At 47.5% G+C, this 17,725-nt stretch overlaps 1 protein-coding gene across 2 annotated transcripts; it reads right to left on the bottom strand.

The window, feature by feature from the left end:
• Positions 1 to 315: 315 nt before the first annotated feature.
• LOC106747109 lies at positions 316 to 17,483 on the bottom strand. 2 transcript variants are annotated; one of them, XM_014624394.1, is made up of 10 exons: positions 16,229 to 17,483; positions 13,134 to 13,268; positions 12,098 to 12,308; positions 11,589 to 12,000; positions 10,560 to 11,032; positions 10,134 to 10,462; positions 9,753 to 10,015; positions 9,289 to 9,559; positions 8,938 to 9,111; positions 316 to 8,483 (listed from the first exon to the last, which is right to left on the bottom strand). In XM_014624394.1, exons 1-10 carry the CDS (start codon positions 16,370 to 16,372, stop codon positions 3,870 to 3,872), a joined length of 7,026 nt encoding a protein of 2,341 aa, XP_014479880.1. In that variant the 5' UTR covers positions 16,373 to 17,483; the 3' UTR covers positions 316 to 3,869. The 2 variants fall into 2 exon arrangements, with proteins under 2 accessions (XP_014479880.1, XP_014479879.1); XM_014624393.1 differs by having other exon boundaries at positions 8,938 to 9,120; positions 16,229 to 17,482.
• Between the last annotated feature and the right edge of the window lie 242 nt (positions 17,484 to 17,725).

Below are 17,725 nucleotides of genomic sequence, written 5' to 3'. Positions count from 1 at the left end.
AGCACAATGACATTTTTTTATACATTTATAAACTTAGAACTTGACTCGTCGAAATCCTCTGAACTTATCAAACATATCAAATTATATTTTCTGTTGAATTTTTACTTAAAAAAAATTTCCGCTGCATCGTTCACGAGAAAAACAGCGGAGGCTTTCCGAATTTTTAAAAGAAATAAGATTCTATATACGAAGTATTACTAATGATATGTATTAGTCGGTTGCCGCATTAATCTATTTATCTCCTATTGTGGGGAAGGATGAAACGAGGAGGGATGAAATGAGAAATTTCACTGGTTCTACAAAAACACTGGAGAATAATTATTACAATCTAATTTTTTGAGTTATGAACAAATACGGACAGTGGTAATTTATGAGAAATTATATATAATTTCCTTGCAAAGAGTCTGTATTACACAACACATATGATCTGCGATCGATCTGCCGCAGAGCGAGGTAAAACTTTGAAAAAACGGGAGGTCCGACATTCCGACATTGATGTCCATTCCAGACTCGCGGGCTCTTCAGTTGCCATTAACATATCCATTTTTAGACCGGGCGATCTGCAATTTAGCTCCGGGACCGACATTAATGTCCATCGCGACATCACCCGATACCCATTTAACATTATAATCGGCCTATTAACTTAAAGTGTAACAATATTTCGCATTTTCAGTTGTACTTCTATTCGAAACGTCGCATCGTAGATCGCGCGTAGATCGTTAGCCGCTGTATAAGAAGAGAGGACACTATTTAAAATGGTATGGGATCAATACTGAATATACGACACAGTGTTAAAAATCGTTTATCCTAAATAATATTCTCCAATTCCAACCTCCTTCTCCGCAACATTTCGTGATAGATCGTTCATATACAATCGTATAATACAAATGGCAAAAATCGGTTGTATGATCGTTCGTACGATCTAACGTACCTTAACAATTACTTTGGAATGAATATAATAAATAATAAGGGAAAAAAGATCGCGGGAGGACGAGATCGCTCACGTAATTGTTAGAAATCGACAAGGTGTGAATAGACGAGACACATACGTGTTCACGCCGTTCTCGTTCCTCTAACCTACCACTTTCGCTACACATGCATAAAAAAAAAACGTTCCGAAATTATACATACCCAAACATCTCTCATTCCGAACGTAAATATTAATACACAAAGATCCTATACTGATATTACTGATGGATAGCTCTTCGGCTTCTTAAAGTAAACAAAAAGAAAAGGTCTGCAAGAGAGATAAATTAATATATGATACAAAGCAATCGTACAGTAGCCCTACTAAAATCTCAACTAATCGTTAATATTGTAATCGAGGTACGTTTTCATTCATTAACATACTATGTATATGTAAGTTTTTTTTTTTTCTTCAGTCGCGTCTCCCGCATCACTTGACACACGCACACACGAATTCATGCACACGTAGAAACACGCTCACATCATCATCACCAACTGTACATATCGATCGATTTAAAGCTATTATTTACAGTAACTTTTGCTTTCTTCCGCTTTCATAAAAATATATATCGAGAATGCACGGGCTTTTTTTCGCTTGTTCTTCGTCTCTCCGTAACGCTAGATAGAAGAACCCTAGTAGAATGCTAAGTCTGTCTTAACGTAAAATGTGGATGGTACTTTGCTGCTTCCATTACAATATGATTCCTCTGAATTGCGCAGTATTATTGATAGTTCGTTATTCCGTCGAGTTATTCCGTTTCACTATATATTATTTGCTATAATGATGAAATTAAATTTATTAAAACGAACGGAGAAAGAAAGAGGGAAGGGAAGAGGGGGGGAACATCGGGAGATTAAGTTGAAAGATTGATCAATGGACGAAAATGGTCGTGAGTGATGATATACAGTCAGTGACAAGACGGTTTTAATGTATTTTTTTTTCCTTTGACAAGTTTGCGAACGCATCCTATGCCCAATAAGAGAATTCATGTTTTAGTAATCTTCGAGAAACACGTCTTCCTATTGGAGATGCGTTACGAAACCCATCGGAAAAAAAGAAGTGTTGCTACCGTCTTATGACCGACCGTAGAACCAACGGAGTTCAAATTAATGCATTTTGTCCTTTCCTTCGTTGATTAAAACTTCGCGGCAATACTTTCCCTCCTAACACAATCGTCAGTTTCTTGCCGCTTGTAGCGTGGTTTTAAATTACTCGGTCAAGTTGTGTATCCGTCCCTGAATAACAACTGTACGAGAGACGGAGCGGGAGTGTCAGGAGATTTTATAATAAAATCAACGCCAAATTGCAAGGCTTGCCAAGTAACTTCCGAAGCATTTGAATGTATTTACACGAACAATTTCCCGAAGAAAAGCTTTAAAACCGAGGATCTCCCTCTGTCGTCGATTTCAACTCTTTTACGTCACACTATTAACGATCGATTAACATATGTATGTACACGTTAATACAGGAACAAGGAAGCGTAACGTGCTGTTAGAAAATTGTTTATTTAAAAATTCATCGCTACTTGCATACGACAACGTTCCAAAAAGATCCATCCATACGTGTCACGTATGATTAATCTAACATGTAAACAATGTAACGAGAGGAAAAAAGGAACGTCCGAACTGACTTCAGAAGACTTCAGAAGTTCCTTTTTTCTTTTCCTCGTTAAAAATTGTACGACATCGTAAATCGACGTGTTTCGGGAAGTGTTGTGGCCTGCAATCCCACGCGGATTTTATCAAAATGTCTGTTGTATACTGACTTGTATACTGAGTTTCAAAACGGTTGGAACGTTTTTTTGTTCGTTTCCGATCCTTGGGACGCGCCCGACGGTCCAATGAGGGAATTTATTTTTTGACTGATTCCCGAAAATGAAGAGGACAAGGTTGCCACAGAAAATGAATTTTAAAATTCCCTGACCTTTCTGACATTTCCCAGGTCTGTGGCAACCCTGCCATCAAATTCTCATTGGACCATCAACCGCGCGTTCTGAATCGCCTTCAAAAAAAAGGCTCGGAATCCGTTTTGAAACCCAATGTAAAAACCCAGTGTAAAAACGTTCGTACGAATCTCGAATTTTGTCCGAAGTTGCCCTTCCGGGCACCCGAGTGACACAATGTATGACTGTACACGGTCATCAATAAAATCCGACAACAATTTCACGATCGCATTCTATTGCCTAACGGATGGTAATCTCGCAAAGAATGGGGACCGTCACTCGGTGTATTATTGTCAAGAAAGCACTGCCGATGTAAATAACGAAATATTCAGTAATCAATACCTTTAATACCTTCTTCGTATCAGAAGCGTAAAAAAAGATACCACAAATCGCATGCTCGTTTACTTTTCTTATTACAATAACGTAATACTTACGGAGTACAATCGTGCCGACAAATGAAAGAAATTAACGGTACTCGTTATAACTTCTCGAAAAGAGAACTGGGCGCATTTTTTTTTCGTTTTTTTCTTTTTCTTTTTTCGTGGAGTTCGTAATATCGATAACGCGTCAAATGTCAACTTCGTGGATGCAACGGTCTCAGCAGATCAATGAAAATGAAAATGTCACGTTTCCCTGCAATATGTGTATGTGTATATGTGTATGGGAGAGGGGGGAGGGGGAAGTGGGGTGGGGTGGAATCGCCACCCTCTCGCGCGCATATCCTCTCTATCAAAAGTCCTATATGGGTATTCTTTACGCTTAAATTATACTGTACAATATTGTATCGCTTTTCAAGGTACATATGACATGTTTTTTGGTGGCTTCAGCCAACACATTTCAGCTCGCGCGCGCATCGATTATCTTACATTTTATATATATATATATATATGTATATATATATATATATATATTACAGAGTCACATATACCCTAACTCTCTTTTCGTTTTGGCACTCGAGTCCTACTTTCGCGCGTTATCACCGTTTTCCCCGACGTCTTCTTCCTCCACGCTGTCTTCTTCTTCATCTTCATCTTCATCTTCTTCTTCTTCTCCTTCTTCTCCTTCCTCTTCCTCTTCCTCTTCCTCCTCCTCCTCCTCCTCCTCGTTCTCCGACGTATCCTGTACGTACGATATACCCTGTATCTCGTCCGTCTGCATGCCGTCACTTTCGTTCCGTGCGCTCGCGTAATCTGCGATCTCGTACGCGCTCTCTGGGTAAATATATTGCGCCGTCTCGGCGTTAGAGTCCTCGTTACCAATGGTTAAGACGTTTTGTTCGATCAAAATCTGATTACCTTCCGAATCATTAGCCACCATTAACACAGTCCCGTCCAGATTGCAATGCATCTGCCCGTCCCTACCACTATCTTCCACCGTCGCGTGGCCTTCCTCGTGGCCGTTCATGGAATCTTCCTCGAAGTCGTCGCTATCCGCGTTCGCCTCCATCTTGCAGAATTGCCCGTTGCCGGCCAATACCCGCATACCGCCGATCTCAGAGTCACAGTCGCGCTCGCGATCCTCGTCGGCCGCCGCGTTGTCCGAGTCCTCGTCCCAGATGACGCGCAGGATGTTGTTGTTGGCTGCGAAGAAATTCGGCGCGTTCGATATCGAGGAAGCATCCACCACGTGCTGCTCCGCGTGTTCCACATTCTGTATCTCCGTGATCTCGCATTCGTTCAGACCCTTGTCGACGTGCATGCTCAGCGGCACCATAGGGCTGAGCTTGTGCCTCGTGCGGTCCATCATACCGTTCTGCTCCTCCGTCTCGTTTTCCCGAGGCATTACCGGGCTTAATACGGGCGGGCCGCCATAATCATCGTCCTCATTCTCTTGCTCTCGTTCTTGCTCTTGCTCCTCCTCCTCCTGCTCTCCATCGTCCTCCTCTTCCTCCTCCTCTTCCTCCTCCTCTTCCTCCTCCTCTTCTTCCTCCTCCTCATCCTCCTCCTCCTCCTCTTCTTCTTCCTCCTCCACCTCCTCCATCTCTTCCTCCTCATCTTCCTGCTCTTTCCCTTCCTCATTATTATCGTTATCATTATCGTTACCATCAACATTATTACTACCATCGCCAACACCGTCCCCACCACCACTACCGTTGTCATCATCATCATCATCATCATTATCGACGTCATCATCGTCATCATCATCATCATTATCGTCGTCGTTATCTTCATCCTTGTCATCGTTAACAATAATATTATTATCGTTATCGTCGTCGTCGTCGTCATCATTGTCATCATCGTCATTATCATCATCGTTATTATTACCGATATTACCCTCACCTCTTTCTCTTTCTTCTCTTCTATCCTTCTCCTCCTCCGCCTCTTCCTCCTCATCATCCTCATCGTCATCATCAACTTCTTCTTTCACCTCTTCCTCGTAATTCTCATTTTCACGACCCTCATCGTTGTTGTCGTCGTCATCGTTGTCGTCGTCATCCTCGGACAAATTCACCTCGCGCACCGCGACTTTGACGGTTTTCTCGAGATACAACGGCTTGAACGCGTCCGTGTTGGCGGGCGGGCGGGGAGCCATCAACTTGTTCAAATTATTCTGCTTAGCTTGTTCGGCGGTGACGACGGGCGCGAAATCGGCTTTCGGTTTCTCCGCGCTCCTGCCACCGCCCATGCCGGACTGCTGTTCCTGCACGCCGCGTATCCTAAAACTGTTGATATCACTTACTACAGGCTTGTCCTCGATCTCGTTTATCTCCACGTCGGAGTCGGAGTCGTCGACGCTCTCGGAATTGCACGACACGTCACCGGTCGCTCTGCTGTTGGTCCTCGTGTCCGGCTCGGACTCGTTCTCCTCGTCCTCCTCCTCTTCGTCGCCGCCGCCGCCCCCCTCCTCATCGCTGGAGCTGCTGTTACTGCTATCCGAGTCGTCGCTGTCTTCCGAGTTGTCGTCGCTGTTACTGTCCTCCTCGTGGATGCCGTCGTCGTTACCTTCGGCCTCCGACTCGAGGTCACCCTCGTCCCCTTCGCCGATCACCGACGTCTCGTCGGCGATCAGACTGCCCTTCTCGTCGTTGTCGTCGTTCTTCTCGCCGTTGTCGTCCTCCGCGTGCTCCTCGAACTCGGACTTGCCGTTGCAGCCGGCCGCGTGCTCGGCGAGCTTCTCTTCGCTGATGAAGCCTTGCTGGCACTTTTGGCAACAGTGGTTCCCAGTGATGCCGATATGGATGCTGGTGTGCAGTAACAATTTGCTCCTCGCGTTGTGATACCTGCCGCATGTCTTGCAGGTGAAATTGTTGCCCTCGCACGACAGTATGGCCGCGTGGGTGGCCTTCAGATGGTCGGCCAGGTCCTGGTAGGTCTTACAGAGCTTGAGACAGACGCCACACGTGACGGCGGCCTCGGCCCGGTGGAAGCGGATCAGGTGTTGCCAGAGGTGCTTCTTGGCGGGCCACTGCTTGCCGCAGACCTCGCAGGTGCACTCGGTGTTGGTCGACTCGTCGTACACCTTGCGGGAGTCCTTGCGCGAACACTTGCCGGCGTTGCCCGCCGGCTTCATGTGCGACAACGGCATGAGATTCGGCACCGGTTTCTGCGCCGAAAGTTGCATATTGATGTCCTCGAACAAGTTGAAGTCGGGGATGTTGAGATTCGACTCGTTCGTCGCCATCAGCATCGGCTCTTCCCGCTTGATCTGATTGTTGTTCTTCAGGTGGGACTCCAGGATCGAGTTCGGGATGTTCGGCATCTCCAGCCTGCCCAGGACGCCCCGTCGCGTGCACACCGTGATGTGATTCCAGAACAGGGTCTTGGTGGAGAACTGCTTCTTGCAGTTCTTGCACTCGAAGTTGCTCCTATTCCTCATCTTGCGCTTGCCGTTGTCTTTCTTGAATTTCTTGAACATGCGCACCGGATCGGTGTTGTGGACGTTCTGGTAATGCTTGGAGAGGGTCTCGGAGTTGAGGAACATCTCGGGACACATCTCGCAGTCGTACGTGTCGCTCGCCGGCCGTTTGCCCTTCGCGTCGCTCGAGTCCTCGTCGCACAGCTCCTCGTCAAACTCGAGGTCGTCCGGCTCCTCCTTCACGATGATGTCCGGGGTCTCGTAGCCCTCCCGCTTGGCGCCGAGGTCCATCCTGTACTCGAACGCGGCTAATTGGTCCTTCGGCACGTTGTGCACGTGCTCGTAGTGCTCGCGTATGTCGTTCTCGTCCGTGAAGACCGCCAGGCACTGCTTGCACGTGAGGAAGACCTTGCCGTGACACTTCTTCGTGTGGTCGAAGGCTTTCCACTTGGACGCGTACTGTTTGCCGCACACCTGGCACGTGTTCGGCTTGGAGAGAACGCCGCTGTGCTCCGTCTCGACGTGCTTCTTCAGGTCCTTCGGGTCCTTCATGGGTATCAGGCAGACGCCGCAGGACACGCCGATCTCGTTCCGGTGCAACGACAGCACGTGCATCTTCAGCTTAAGCTTGTTCTCCACGGTGTCGCCGCAGAAGTCGCAGACGTTCAGGTTGGTGTGGTGCTTGTGGTCCTTCCGATGCGACTCCAGGTCCTCCTTGGTGCGAAACAGCTTCTTGCAGTTCGGGTGGTCGCACGTCAGGTCCGGGTGGTCCATGTGGTTGACGCGGTTGTGCGTCATGATGCCCAACTTGGACGTGATCGTCTCGTTACACAAGTGGCAGGTGTACGTGCTGTGATGATTCTCGATGTGTTTCTGCAGGCTCGCTCGATCCTTGAATATGCGCTCGCAGGCCCGGCAGCGGGTCAACAGCGCGCCCGGATCCTTGCGGTAGTTCTGGCAGCCCTTCATGTGACGCCTGAGCAGGTAACGCTTGTGGAATCCTTTGTTGCACTTCTCGCAGTAATGGAGGACACCGTCGTCGATGCTGGAGGACTTCGGAGTGGCGCAATTCATGCTGTCCTTGCCCACGTCGGGCTCGTACCTGTGGATCTTCGCGATATGCGCTATCAGGTGATCCCGCGAGGCGCTGGTCTTCAGGCAGTACGGACAGGTGACGTCCGTGTGACCCTTGTGCACCCTGTTCACGTGTTTCCACAAGTGCGACGTTCTGCCGTAGCACTTGTTGCACAGGTCGCACGGGAAGAGACTGTGCACTATACGTCTGTGATTGCACAAACTGTCCAGCGTCGAGAACTTGAGGTCGGGACACTGGTCGCAGCTCAGCTCGATCTCCGCGGCGCCGTTGTGATCGAGCTTGGACGATTCGTTGGTCGTTTCGTTAATGCTGCTGCTATTATCACACGCGTCCACCTCCAAGCCGTGGATCTTCCTATGCCGGGACATCTTTGATTTATTGGAATAGGGCCTACCGCAAATATCACAGCAAAAATCGCCGCCGGTCAACGGCCAGTGTTTCTCCTTCACGTGTCTGCTTAACTGCATCACGTCCGGAAATATCTTTAGACAAACACCACAAACCCTAGGCACTGTGTCCGAATGTACTCCCATCACGTGTTTCCAATAGTCGACCCGAGTGGCCCACAACTTGCCGCACACCTCGCAGGTGTTCGGCGAGGCGCCTTGGACCATATGGTGCTGGATGTGATCGTTGCGCAACGACTTCGTCGCGAATATCTTCCCACAGTCCTTGAATTCGCACTAAAACCACATGATCCAAGTCAAAAAGTGGTAAAAGAAAAAGCGTAAAAGAAAAAGAAGGAAAAAAAGGAGGGAGGAATAAGAAGCACGAGCAAACATTTTAATATTCCCTTCACGGTGAGAAATTGTGCGTTAAATTTCACACATACCCCAAACGGTTCACACCAATTTTTGTGTTGATTCAACACAAGTTTAATATGTTAAAAAGCAATATAAATATTATATCCAAAATTAACCCAAAATTAATATAGTGTTAATCGACATTGAGAAGTGTAAAATGTGTTATTTTAACATTTACACACTGCTGAATATTAACGCAAAATATATTGAGACTACATCGACACAATGTGTGGAATTAACATTAACGGGAGTGTCAAAAATTTAACATAGAAATTTCCACAAGGACCGAACAAAGGTACAAAATGTTCTTTTATCGTTTGCTTCTGGGACTTACCCTGATGGAAGATACATCGTTATGCGCGTTATTGATGTGCAGCCAACGTTCCCATTTACTGGAGTAAGAACTGCCGCAAAGCTCGCACACGTAAAACAAATGAGACTGCCCTTTATTGCCATTACCGTTGACGCTCAGTACATTTCCGCCTCCCGCTACGTTCACTGGAAGTACCTGTTCAGACTGTAATATAAATAACGAGCAAACGGCTCTCTTGAGTTCACACTCTGCCCCCGCAGGCGGCGGCTATTGCAATTTCGCCCGCCAAAATGTTCGTAACACGCATTCGTTGGACGTGAATAACGCACGATTGGTACAGCAAAATGCAATTCGAACTCCGCACAATATTACCTTATGAGCATTCCTCTGATGCCGTATAAGATGATCCTCGTTCGGGAACGACTTGTTGCAGATGTAACAATCGACCTTCTCGCCGTCCTCACCGTCGAAGTCCAACGCCTGCTCGTTTCCTTCGTTAACGTTCAAGTTCTCGTTGTAATAATTACTATTTAACTGTACAAAATGCGCTGGGTCGTAGGCAGGATCGACGTTGTGTATCGAGACGTGAGCAATCAGCTTTTTCCTCGAGTCATGTTGCCTGCCGCATATCGTGCAGCTGTACCTGTACACCGGTATCAAAGCGCACTTCGATATTACATTCGTGATAAGCAAGTTACATGTGCGATGGATACGGCATAATTACGAGATAAGAACGAGACCTTGTGTGTATATATATACAGTCTAACACGAATTTTACTACGCAATCTGTAAGCGCCGATTTAAATAACACTGAAGGAATATAGGCGAGACTGTACCTCCTTTGTTCCGATATCAAAAGTTTGGATCCCCCGTGGTACATGTTGACGTGATTCTGAAGCTGCGTGTTGTCCGAACAGATTTTCAGGCACACTCCGCAGGCGAACGCGGCGAATTCCTTGTGCGTCGCCCGTATGTGCAGCCACAACGACGCGCGATCGTTGAAATCTCTCGTGCAAATTTCGCATACAAACACCGTTTCTATTTCTATCATGTTCTCGTGATTGTTCTTGGAATCCTTCTCGTCGTTCTCCAGATTTTCCTGGTTAATAATGCAACAACGGTAAGCATAAGCAATACATACGTAACGTACATAACACATTGTGACGATACAATATTTTTCACGAAGCGAAAGTCGCGGAGGAAAAGTCCACGCTTACCTCCGGTGACGACGAGAACTCTCGCGATTCCTTCATCTCGTCTTGCTCGTAAACACTGACGTCCATTTGATCGTTCCAACTCGGAGGCATCACGGCCCTCTTCAGGCATTTATCACTATCAACGATAGGCGTGGGATCGACACCGTGTATCGTCACGATATGCCTGCTCAATGAGGACTTCAGCACGAAATCCTTCTGACACAGTATGCAAATAAACGGTTTCTCGGCCTCGTGCGTGATCTCATGCTCCTTTAAGCTGTCCACCGACGTGAAACTCTGCGGACACGCTTCGCAGTACCATCTCTTCGGAGGATTCGCCTCGCAGTTGTCTGAAAGTGGCAAATATACATTTCCGTACGAAGTAATCGAAAATCAACGCGTGGGAAAAATTCGTCGGCTCTTCCGCGCGACTTCGCGAGTGATTACCTATCTTAGCGATTTTTCTCGGCTTGCAATCGGGCGTCGAGCTGTCGTCGTAGTCCCGTTTCAGGCTCTCTCCTTTGGTCAACGCTTGCTTCAGTATAGTCAGCTGCGGATTCTTCGCCAACTTAGCCTCGGCGTTCCTGTAGTCTTTGTTCTCGTCGTCCGTGTCTATGCTGGAGATGTCGGACGTGTCGGCCAGGCTCTTGTTGCTCTGTAATGGCTCGATCTTCTCCAGCAAAGCCATACGCTGCTGCTCCTCCGTGCAGATCTGGCTGTGCGCGTTGAAGTCCGCTTGGTCGACGAACACCTTTGGACATGTTTTGCACTGATGGCGCGCATCCGAGCGGAAGAACGAAACCGGCAGGTTCGGGGGCGGTGCCGGTAGACCAGCGTGCCGCGACTTCACATGCTCCTCGAGATTTATTCGCGTCGAATATATCCTCGAACAGTATCTGCACGTCACGGCAGGATGTCCTCTGAAGCAAAGCAATCGCCAATTAAAGATATCAGCGACATCTACTCGAGCTCAGCCTGGCAAAAACTGGGCAAGGAGTGGCAAATAATAGTCTTGCCGCAATTCATCATTACATTCAGTGAAATAATCATCTCTTACTCGTCGATCCTCTTTATATTTAAATTTGCCTTTATAAAAACAGTGCACACGCAACATTTAAAACAGTAAGCATTAACATTTAAAACAGTAAGATTACTACGGACGTTATTTCTAAGCTAACGTTAATTGTGTATCAAACGGAAACTAGGTTCCAAGATCATGTAGTGCGTTTGCCAATTGCAGACCGGGGTTTTTATCAAAATAACAATTAGGTTTTTAGGTAATCCAACTAATCGACTTGTAGTAGGCAGACTTCGACTTCATGCGACTCGTTTTATAGGAACAACTTTAATTAAAAGTATTGACGATGAACACATTATACATTTATGTTATATATATATATGGTAATCATAATAAATAATTAAATGACATAATAATTTCTGCATAAGCAGGTCTGTAGATTACCAAAATTCGCTCACCTGTGCGACGTAGAAACGTGTCCCCATCGGTGCTTCGCGGTGGAATACGATTTATGGCAGAGATCACATTGGTACGGCCGCTTGAACGACGTGTGATCGTCGGTGATAACTTTCTCCCCGATCACATCGCCCTCACCCACGTGAATCCTCGCGTGAAGAGACAAGTGACCTTTGGAACTGAACGCTTTGTTGCATAAAGAACAAACATACACCTCGTGCTGCTGCGACGTGTGCTGAAAAACCGCGGCATTGTTGTCCTGGGGAGTCGTCGCGACGATGTTTTTCGCGTCGCACTCCTCGTTATCCTCGGTTACCATCGGTGTCATCTCCAAGAAGTCGCTGGGATTCGTCTCCATGTCCATCTCATATTCGTATTCCGATCTTCGATCCTCCGAGTCATCGACCACTGTCGCTTTATAAGACACGAGTAAGACGTGAGTAAGTGACTATTTTCTTCGGTACGGAATAAGAGGAACGTGAGATATGGAACACAGACAAGCAGCACGTACCTTCATCGGTGCCCTCGCTCGTGTCGAGGATCTCTTCGACCTCCGGATCCGCTTCGCCGTCGGAATTCAATCTCGGTGGTGTGCCTAACGCCGCATTAGGATTGACTATAGGCGCCTCCGGGATAAGCACCGGTGTGTTTTTCTTCTCCTTGAGAAACTCCGCATGCACTTCGTCGCATTGCGCGGCATTATCTGCACCGTCATTGTTCGCCTACGACACACAAAATACAAAATTGTTGACGCTCATCTAAAACGGCGTGTGTCTCGACTGTGTAATATCCGCGCTGCTGCTGCTCCGCTTTCCTCCAAAATCAATCTCTTTCCGCTGCAGAGTGAGTGCTTAGAGAAATATCGCATCCCATCATAACGTAACATGTATTTCTGCGACCTGTCTCAAATAAAAATCTCTCGTGCATGAAATACTAAGCAACTTTTGCAAATTCACAGTAGAGATTTTTTTATATGTAATAGAAACTGTCAAAAATATCGCTCGATATCATATAATGTGAAGCAAAAATAAGTTGTATAAAAAAGATATTTTTTATAAATCTCCCCCCCCCCTCTCTCTCTCTCTCGTCTATTTCTTTGCCAATTTCCCCCTACATGATGTCTTTAAAAATATATGTCACATTAAGAATGTTTTCAAGTTTTCTCTTTTTAATCACTACACGTCTCCAAGACTTGCAGTTAAAAGCATAAACCCAGAATAAAAGATTAACATTACTGCGGCTCGTATAAATTTGTGCCACTTGAAACTCGTCTCATGTGAGATACTCAAATTTCGAACTGAAAATTAGATTTGAATTTTTCATTTAAATCTTATAATATATTTAACCTTGTATCTGCAAATTCGCTATTCGATTGAAAAACTCATATATAACTGAATTCAAATCTGAGTATCTCCTTTAAAACAAGTTTCAAATAACAACTATTAATAAGAAGTTAGGGTGAAGTAACGCAGGAATATTCCTTCGCCAATCAAGTGGAAGGATGCGCAAAGGTTGAACGTTTTCCGTTGTAAAATCAAAACACTTACCGCATCTCTCGATGGCTGGCATCTCTCTAACAAAGCAACTGCATTGATGCATGCAGTTCTAAAATCGTAAAAATTCTCCAAATTATACACGCATCTAGTGCATAGAGATTTCGGCAAACCATCGTCTTCCGATATCTGAAACATAGCAATTGTGATGATTTCCATGAGCAATTAATTAAATTTCAATACATGTCGGTGTTTAAATAGAATCCATACACAACATGTATGTCTAAAAGACGTCTCAGAGAGACGTCGTTTATATACCTAATTATCTCAAACACGTCTTTATGACATCTTAGAACGTCTTAATGTTCTCTGGGGAGTCACGCTAGCCCAATTCTTGCCCGTGTAAATAAAAATCTTAACGGAAAAAATAAGCTAGTCGACAAAGAAGTGTAGCGAATCTTGAGAACTTAATGTTCGTGTTTGACGATTTTCTTCGTCGTGTGTGTTTTCGATGCTATGAAAGCATCCAATGATGCGAATGTTTAATTGTAAAAAAGAAACTCTCGATAGATCATTACAGTCGTGTGATCTTTTTTCTGCGCACGCTGTACAAAAAAGGATCTTAGATATGTTTTACCAGCTTTTAGGTCATCAAAGACAAATAGAACGAAATTCAAGGCAATTAATTTATCTCGATGCATACCGCGAAAATGAATAGCGAACGCAATTTCTCGCTTCGGATGTCGTAATCAAGTACGACTGTTGTGATTGATGAGGAGCCTGAGGCCTCTCTGAAACTAACCGAAGAATGAGAGATGCGAAATCTTCTTGATATTAAATAACGTCGCGATTACCGATTTATCTCAGCGCTGAATTAATCGGCCATTAACTGCTAGAAAACAAATACTTTTATATATACCATCCTTTTATGTATATCATCCCATTACATACGATCGTTGTTACATCATCTGTTATTTAATACGAGAATTCTGCGAAAAGTCTGAGGCGAATTGGCCGATTGCGATTATTGGTTATATTACGAGTGATTTCTCGCATATGTTTACCTGCGTCGACTCTTAATGGGTTGTAAATTATTTTCTGATTAAATTGACCGACTTATATCATCCGAATGAATCTGTTCTTATTGTTGATGAATGTTACGCCCCTTATCAACATTCCAATTCACGCGCCAGCTATCACGCGTCACTCAAATTTTGTAAACTCCACGTGATTCATACGATTATCAGAAGATACACACCGCGTTTCGTAAACCGGCGAGTACCTCGCGGTACTAATTTCAGTGAGTACAACTCTCGGAGATACGCGATCTAGAACTCTAAGGCCTGTATAAATAATCGCCGCTTGAAACTTGCCCCCCCCCCTTCCACCCTATAAGACCTGAATTTAAAGTTAGAGATCTGAGTATTTCAGTGAAATTTTGCAATGCACGTGACATTCTATTTGTAAGTGCGACTCGACTGAAAAATCCAGATCGAACTCTTAATGCAAATCTGAGTATCTCGCTTGAGGCAAATTTTCAATAATGACTGTTAATCCTCTGAAGCCAACGGCACATGTTGCTTGTTTTCGTGCTGGATTGTTTGCTGGATGGAAATACTGCGTTTTAATCGGTGTATTGTCCATTTTTAAAAATGCACTAATCAGAACGCAGTATTTCTGTCCAGCGAGCAATCCAGCACGAAAATAAGCATCGTGCATCGTTGGCTTGAGACGCGATCAAACGAGCCCTGCTCGAAGAATCCGCCGGAAGCCGTTTCGGCCAGGAAACGACGTACGGCAATCCTTAATCGATCTGACAATTTGAGGTTTTAATTACCGTTTGACACATCGTACAAAAATCACCGGGAATTAGGAAAAGGGAGAGAACAGGGCAGGGAGACCTCATTAAAGATTAATAAACTCGCAGTGCATTCGCGTGATAAGGTGACCAAAAGACCTAGGGGCTAATTTTCGCGGACTTAATCGAATTTCCCGAACGCAAAAGCTCACGAGCTTCCTCGCGAACTTTCGCGTTTCGAGTGTCTCGAACGAAGACTCCCAGAGCGCACGAGAGTTCCGGCGCTTTTCACCGGATGCAGAGTGAATAAAGCGTCGACAAAGGGCTCGACGTGACGAAGGGATGGTAAGAACGTGGAACGTCGAGGTGCATCGGGAAAGTTCGGAGAGCGCGCCGGAGGAGATGACCAGCCGCCGCGCGCTCGTACTACGCATTAGAGGTGGTTTGACCCGGCGGCTGCGACGGCGATAACGCTCGTTGCCAGTCCCTGAGTCTCGTGGAGGAGCACGAATGCCGTAGCGGAAAACAAAATGTCGCCGGCGTGTCGCGCGACGAGGCGTCCCTCCTCGAGGATCGAGCGTTGCGAGCGAGCGAGCGAGCGAGAGCGAGAGAGAGAAAGAGAGAGCGAACGAGCGGGCGAGTGAGGGGAAAGAGAGACGAAGATAGAGAGAGAAAAATTCACGAACGAGACGCGCGTCGGGTCGTTACTGGGTGAAGGTTTCGTTCTCGTTGCCGCTGCATTGTCGCTCGCTCATTCGCTTGCAGCCACGTTGTCCTCAGTCGAGAACGATTCCACTGGGTGAATACTCGTCACCGAGGACATCGTCGCACTCGGCAAGCGCAATGGCCGACGATGACGACGGGAGGGAAACCTTCACCCAGTAACGGCCCGTCGACGTCGAGAAACTCGTCCCTGAATCTCTCTCTCTCTCTCTCTCTCTCTCACTCGCCCGCTCTCTCCCTCTTTCTCTCTCGCTTTCTCGTAATACTCTGTCTCGTTTTTCGGGAGAATGGAATCGAGGACGAGACGTGTTGTGGGCCAACATGTGCAAGGTAAATTATTCAAAGGCGTAAACGCGCGAAATTGCGTACGTGAGAAAGAGAGAAAGAAAGAGAGATGAAGAAACAGAGCAAGAGTGAGCGCGAGAGATAGAGAAAGAGAAAGAGAAAGCAAAAGAAACGAGAGGGGCAACAGGATAAGATCGTAGGAGATAAAAGAAGCGGGGAGGAACGCGAAAATGAAAGAGAAAATAGTAAAAGCGAGCGTGACAATGTAAAGAGGACAGCCTCGTCGTCATCGGCGGCGTGACGGAAAGAGCGAGACGTGAACAAAGAGCGAGGAGGAACTCACCTTGAACTGGAGGCAGACCAAAATCTTGTCGACGAGTTGTCGGTCCTTGCCATCCGGGCCGAATATGTCCACCTTGACGGCATTGTAGGACGCGCACAGGCGACAAAGCTCGTCGTACCTCACTTTCGACTCTATCGTCGTCATCGTCGCCGCCGTCTTCGTCTCCGTCGTCGTTGTCGCGTTGCCGATATCGTCAGCGCCGTTACGACGCGACTCTCTCACACACACACACTCTTTCTCTCTCTCTCTCTCTCTTTCTCTCCTCTCTCTCTCTCTCTCTTTCTCGCTCGCTCGCTCCCTCCCGAAGAAGTTCACGCGCGTCCTTCTCTGTCCTTCGTTCCCGTAGCAGCGTCGACGTTAAGTCTCTATAGGACGACGCACAACGTGTTGAGGCACCTCGTTTCCTAGCCTCGTTACGCACTCACGAGGAGGCGAAAGAGAGAAGACGACCGCACACCTCACCCGGACGGGCGAGAACTATGATGGACGCCGAAGCAGCCGCGGCGTACACGCCGAATGAACGGCCGTCCGGGACGTGCGAGTTCCTTCCGCTGCGACAACGTTGCCCAGTGTCCGACTACTACCCTCTCCCCCGATCCCGAGAAGCCACTTGGTCGCCTACCTGCGTGCCCGTCAGGCGCGCCAGCTAGCCAACCACCCGCGGGGCTAAGAAGGAAGAGGCTCAGCGGGCCGCCTGTCTTCTCCTTCGTCTTTCGGGCCACATCCTTTGAGGAGACGACGACGCCGCCGTTGCGATACTCGCTGCTCGATGTCGCTCTACCCGGACACGCGCGCACACACACACTGCACCGCGCCGCAGCGCAGCGCACTACACCGCCGCACCGGTCGGTTGGTCGGGTTGGTTGGCTGGACGTCAGGTCGTCGCCGTCGCAGAAGCGCGCACGTCGGCCTCCTCCTCCTCCGCGCCTCTTCGTACCTCACACTTGACGCGCCCGTCGCAGCGCAACGCCGCACGCCGCCGTCGCTACTTCCTGGCGATCTCCGCGACAGTGAGAGCCCCGGGCGTCGCCATCTTGTATACAGACACTTGTTTCGACGCCGGCGATGAGACACGATGCCATCCGGCCGCTCCGTTGTCGCCGAGAACGCGTATCACGGCGACGCGTCCGAGCGCACGATCCGCCGCCGCCGCCGCCGCTCCTCGACCGGCTGCTGCCGCGCGCTGTCTGACGCGCGCGTTTTTTTTTGGAAACGCTCGCATTATCGCCGGCACGGCGCGCGCGTACCGCGCGCCGTATGTACGCCCGTGCGTGAGCTCGCGGTTTATAGATGAGCACGCGGCGCGACGCCGTCGCGACTGGCGATTTACGCCGCAAGTACGAGCTAATCAACGCGCGCGGGATGGACATATCAATCGCCGGAGGAATTCGAAGGTTTCGCGCGATTTCGGGCGGGAGCGCGCGGGAAACGCGAGCGACGAGCGAGCCAACCAATCATGGCCGGGAATCGCCGGGAAGGTGAAGGCTCGCTCACACG

Source organism: Dinoponera quadriceps, unplaced genomic scaffold (genome assembly GCF_001313825.1).
Source record: "Dinoponera quadriceps isolate SergipeBrazil2010 unplaced genomic scaffold, ASM131382v1 scaffold2111, whole genome shotgun sequence".
Classification (NCBI taxonomy): domain Eukaryota; kingdom Metazoa; phylum Arthropoda; class Insecta; order Hymenoptera; family Formicidae; genus Dinoponera; species Dinoponera quadriceps.
The sequence above is the reverse complement of the archived record's forward strand: the minus strand, read 5'-3'. Positions and strand labels throughout refer to the sequence as shown.

Coding starts and splice junctions, on each gene's coding strand:
- LOC106747109 (XM_014624393.1), bottom strand. CDS start 16,372: ATGACGACGATAGAGTCGAAAGTGAGGTACGACGAGCTTTGTCGCCTG. Junction 13,269..16,228: donor TGGTCTGCCTCCAGTTCAAG/GTGAGTTCCTCC, acceptor GCTATGTTTCAG/ATATCGGAAGACGATGGTTT. Junction 11,033..11,588: donor CACGTTTCTACGTCGCACAG/GTGAGCGAATTT, acceptor GCTTTGCTTCAG/AGGACATCCTGCCGTGACGT.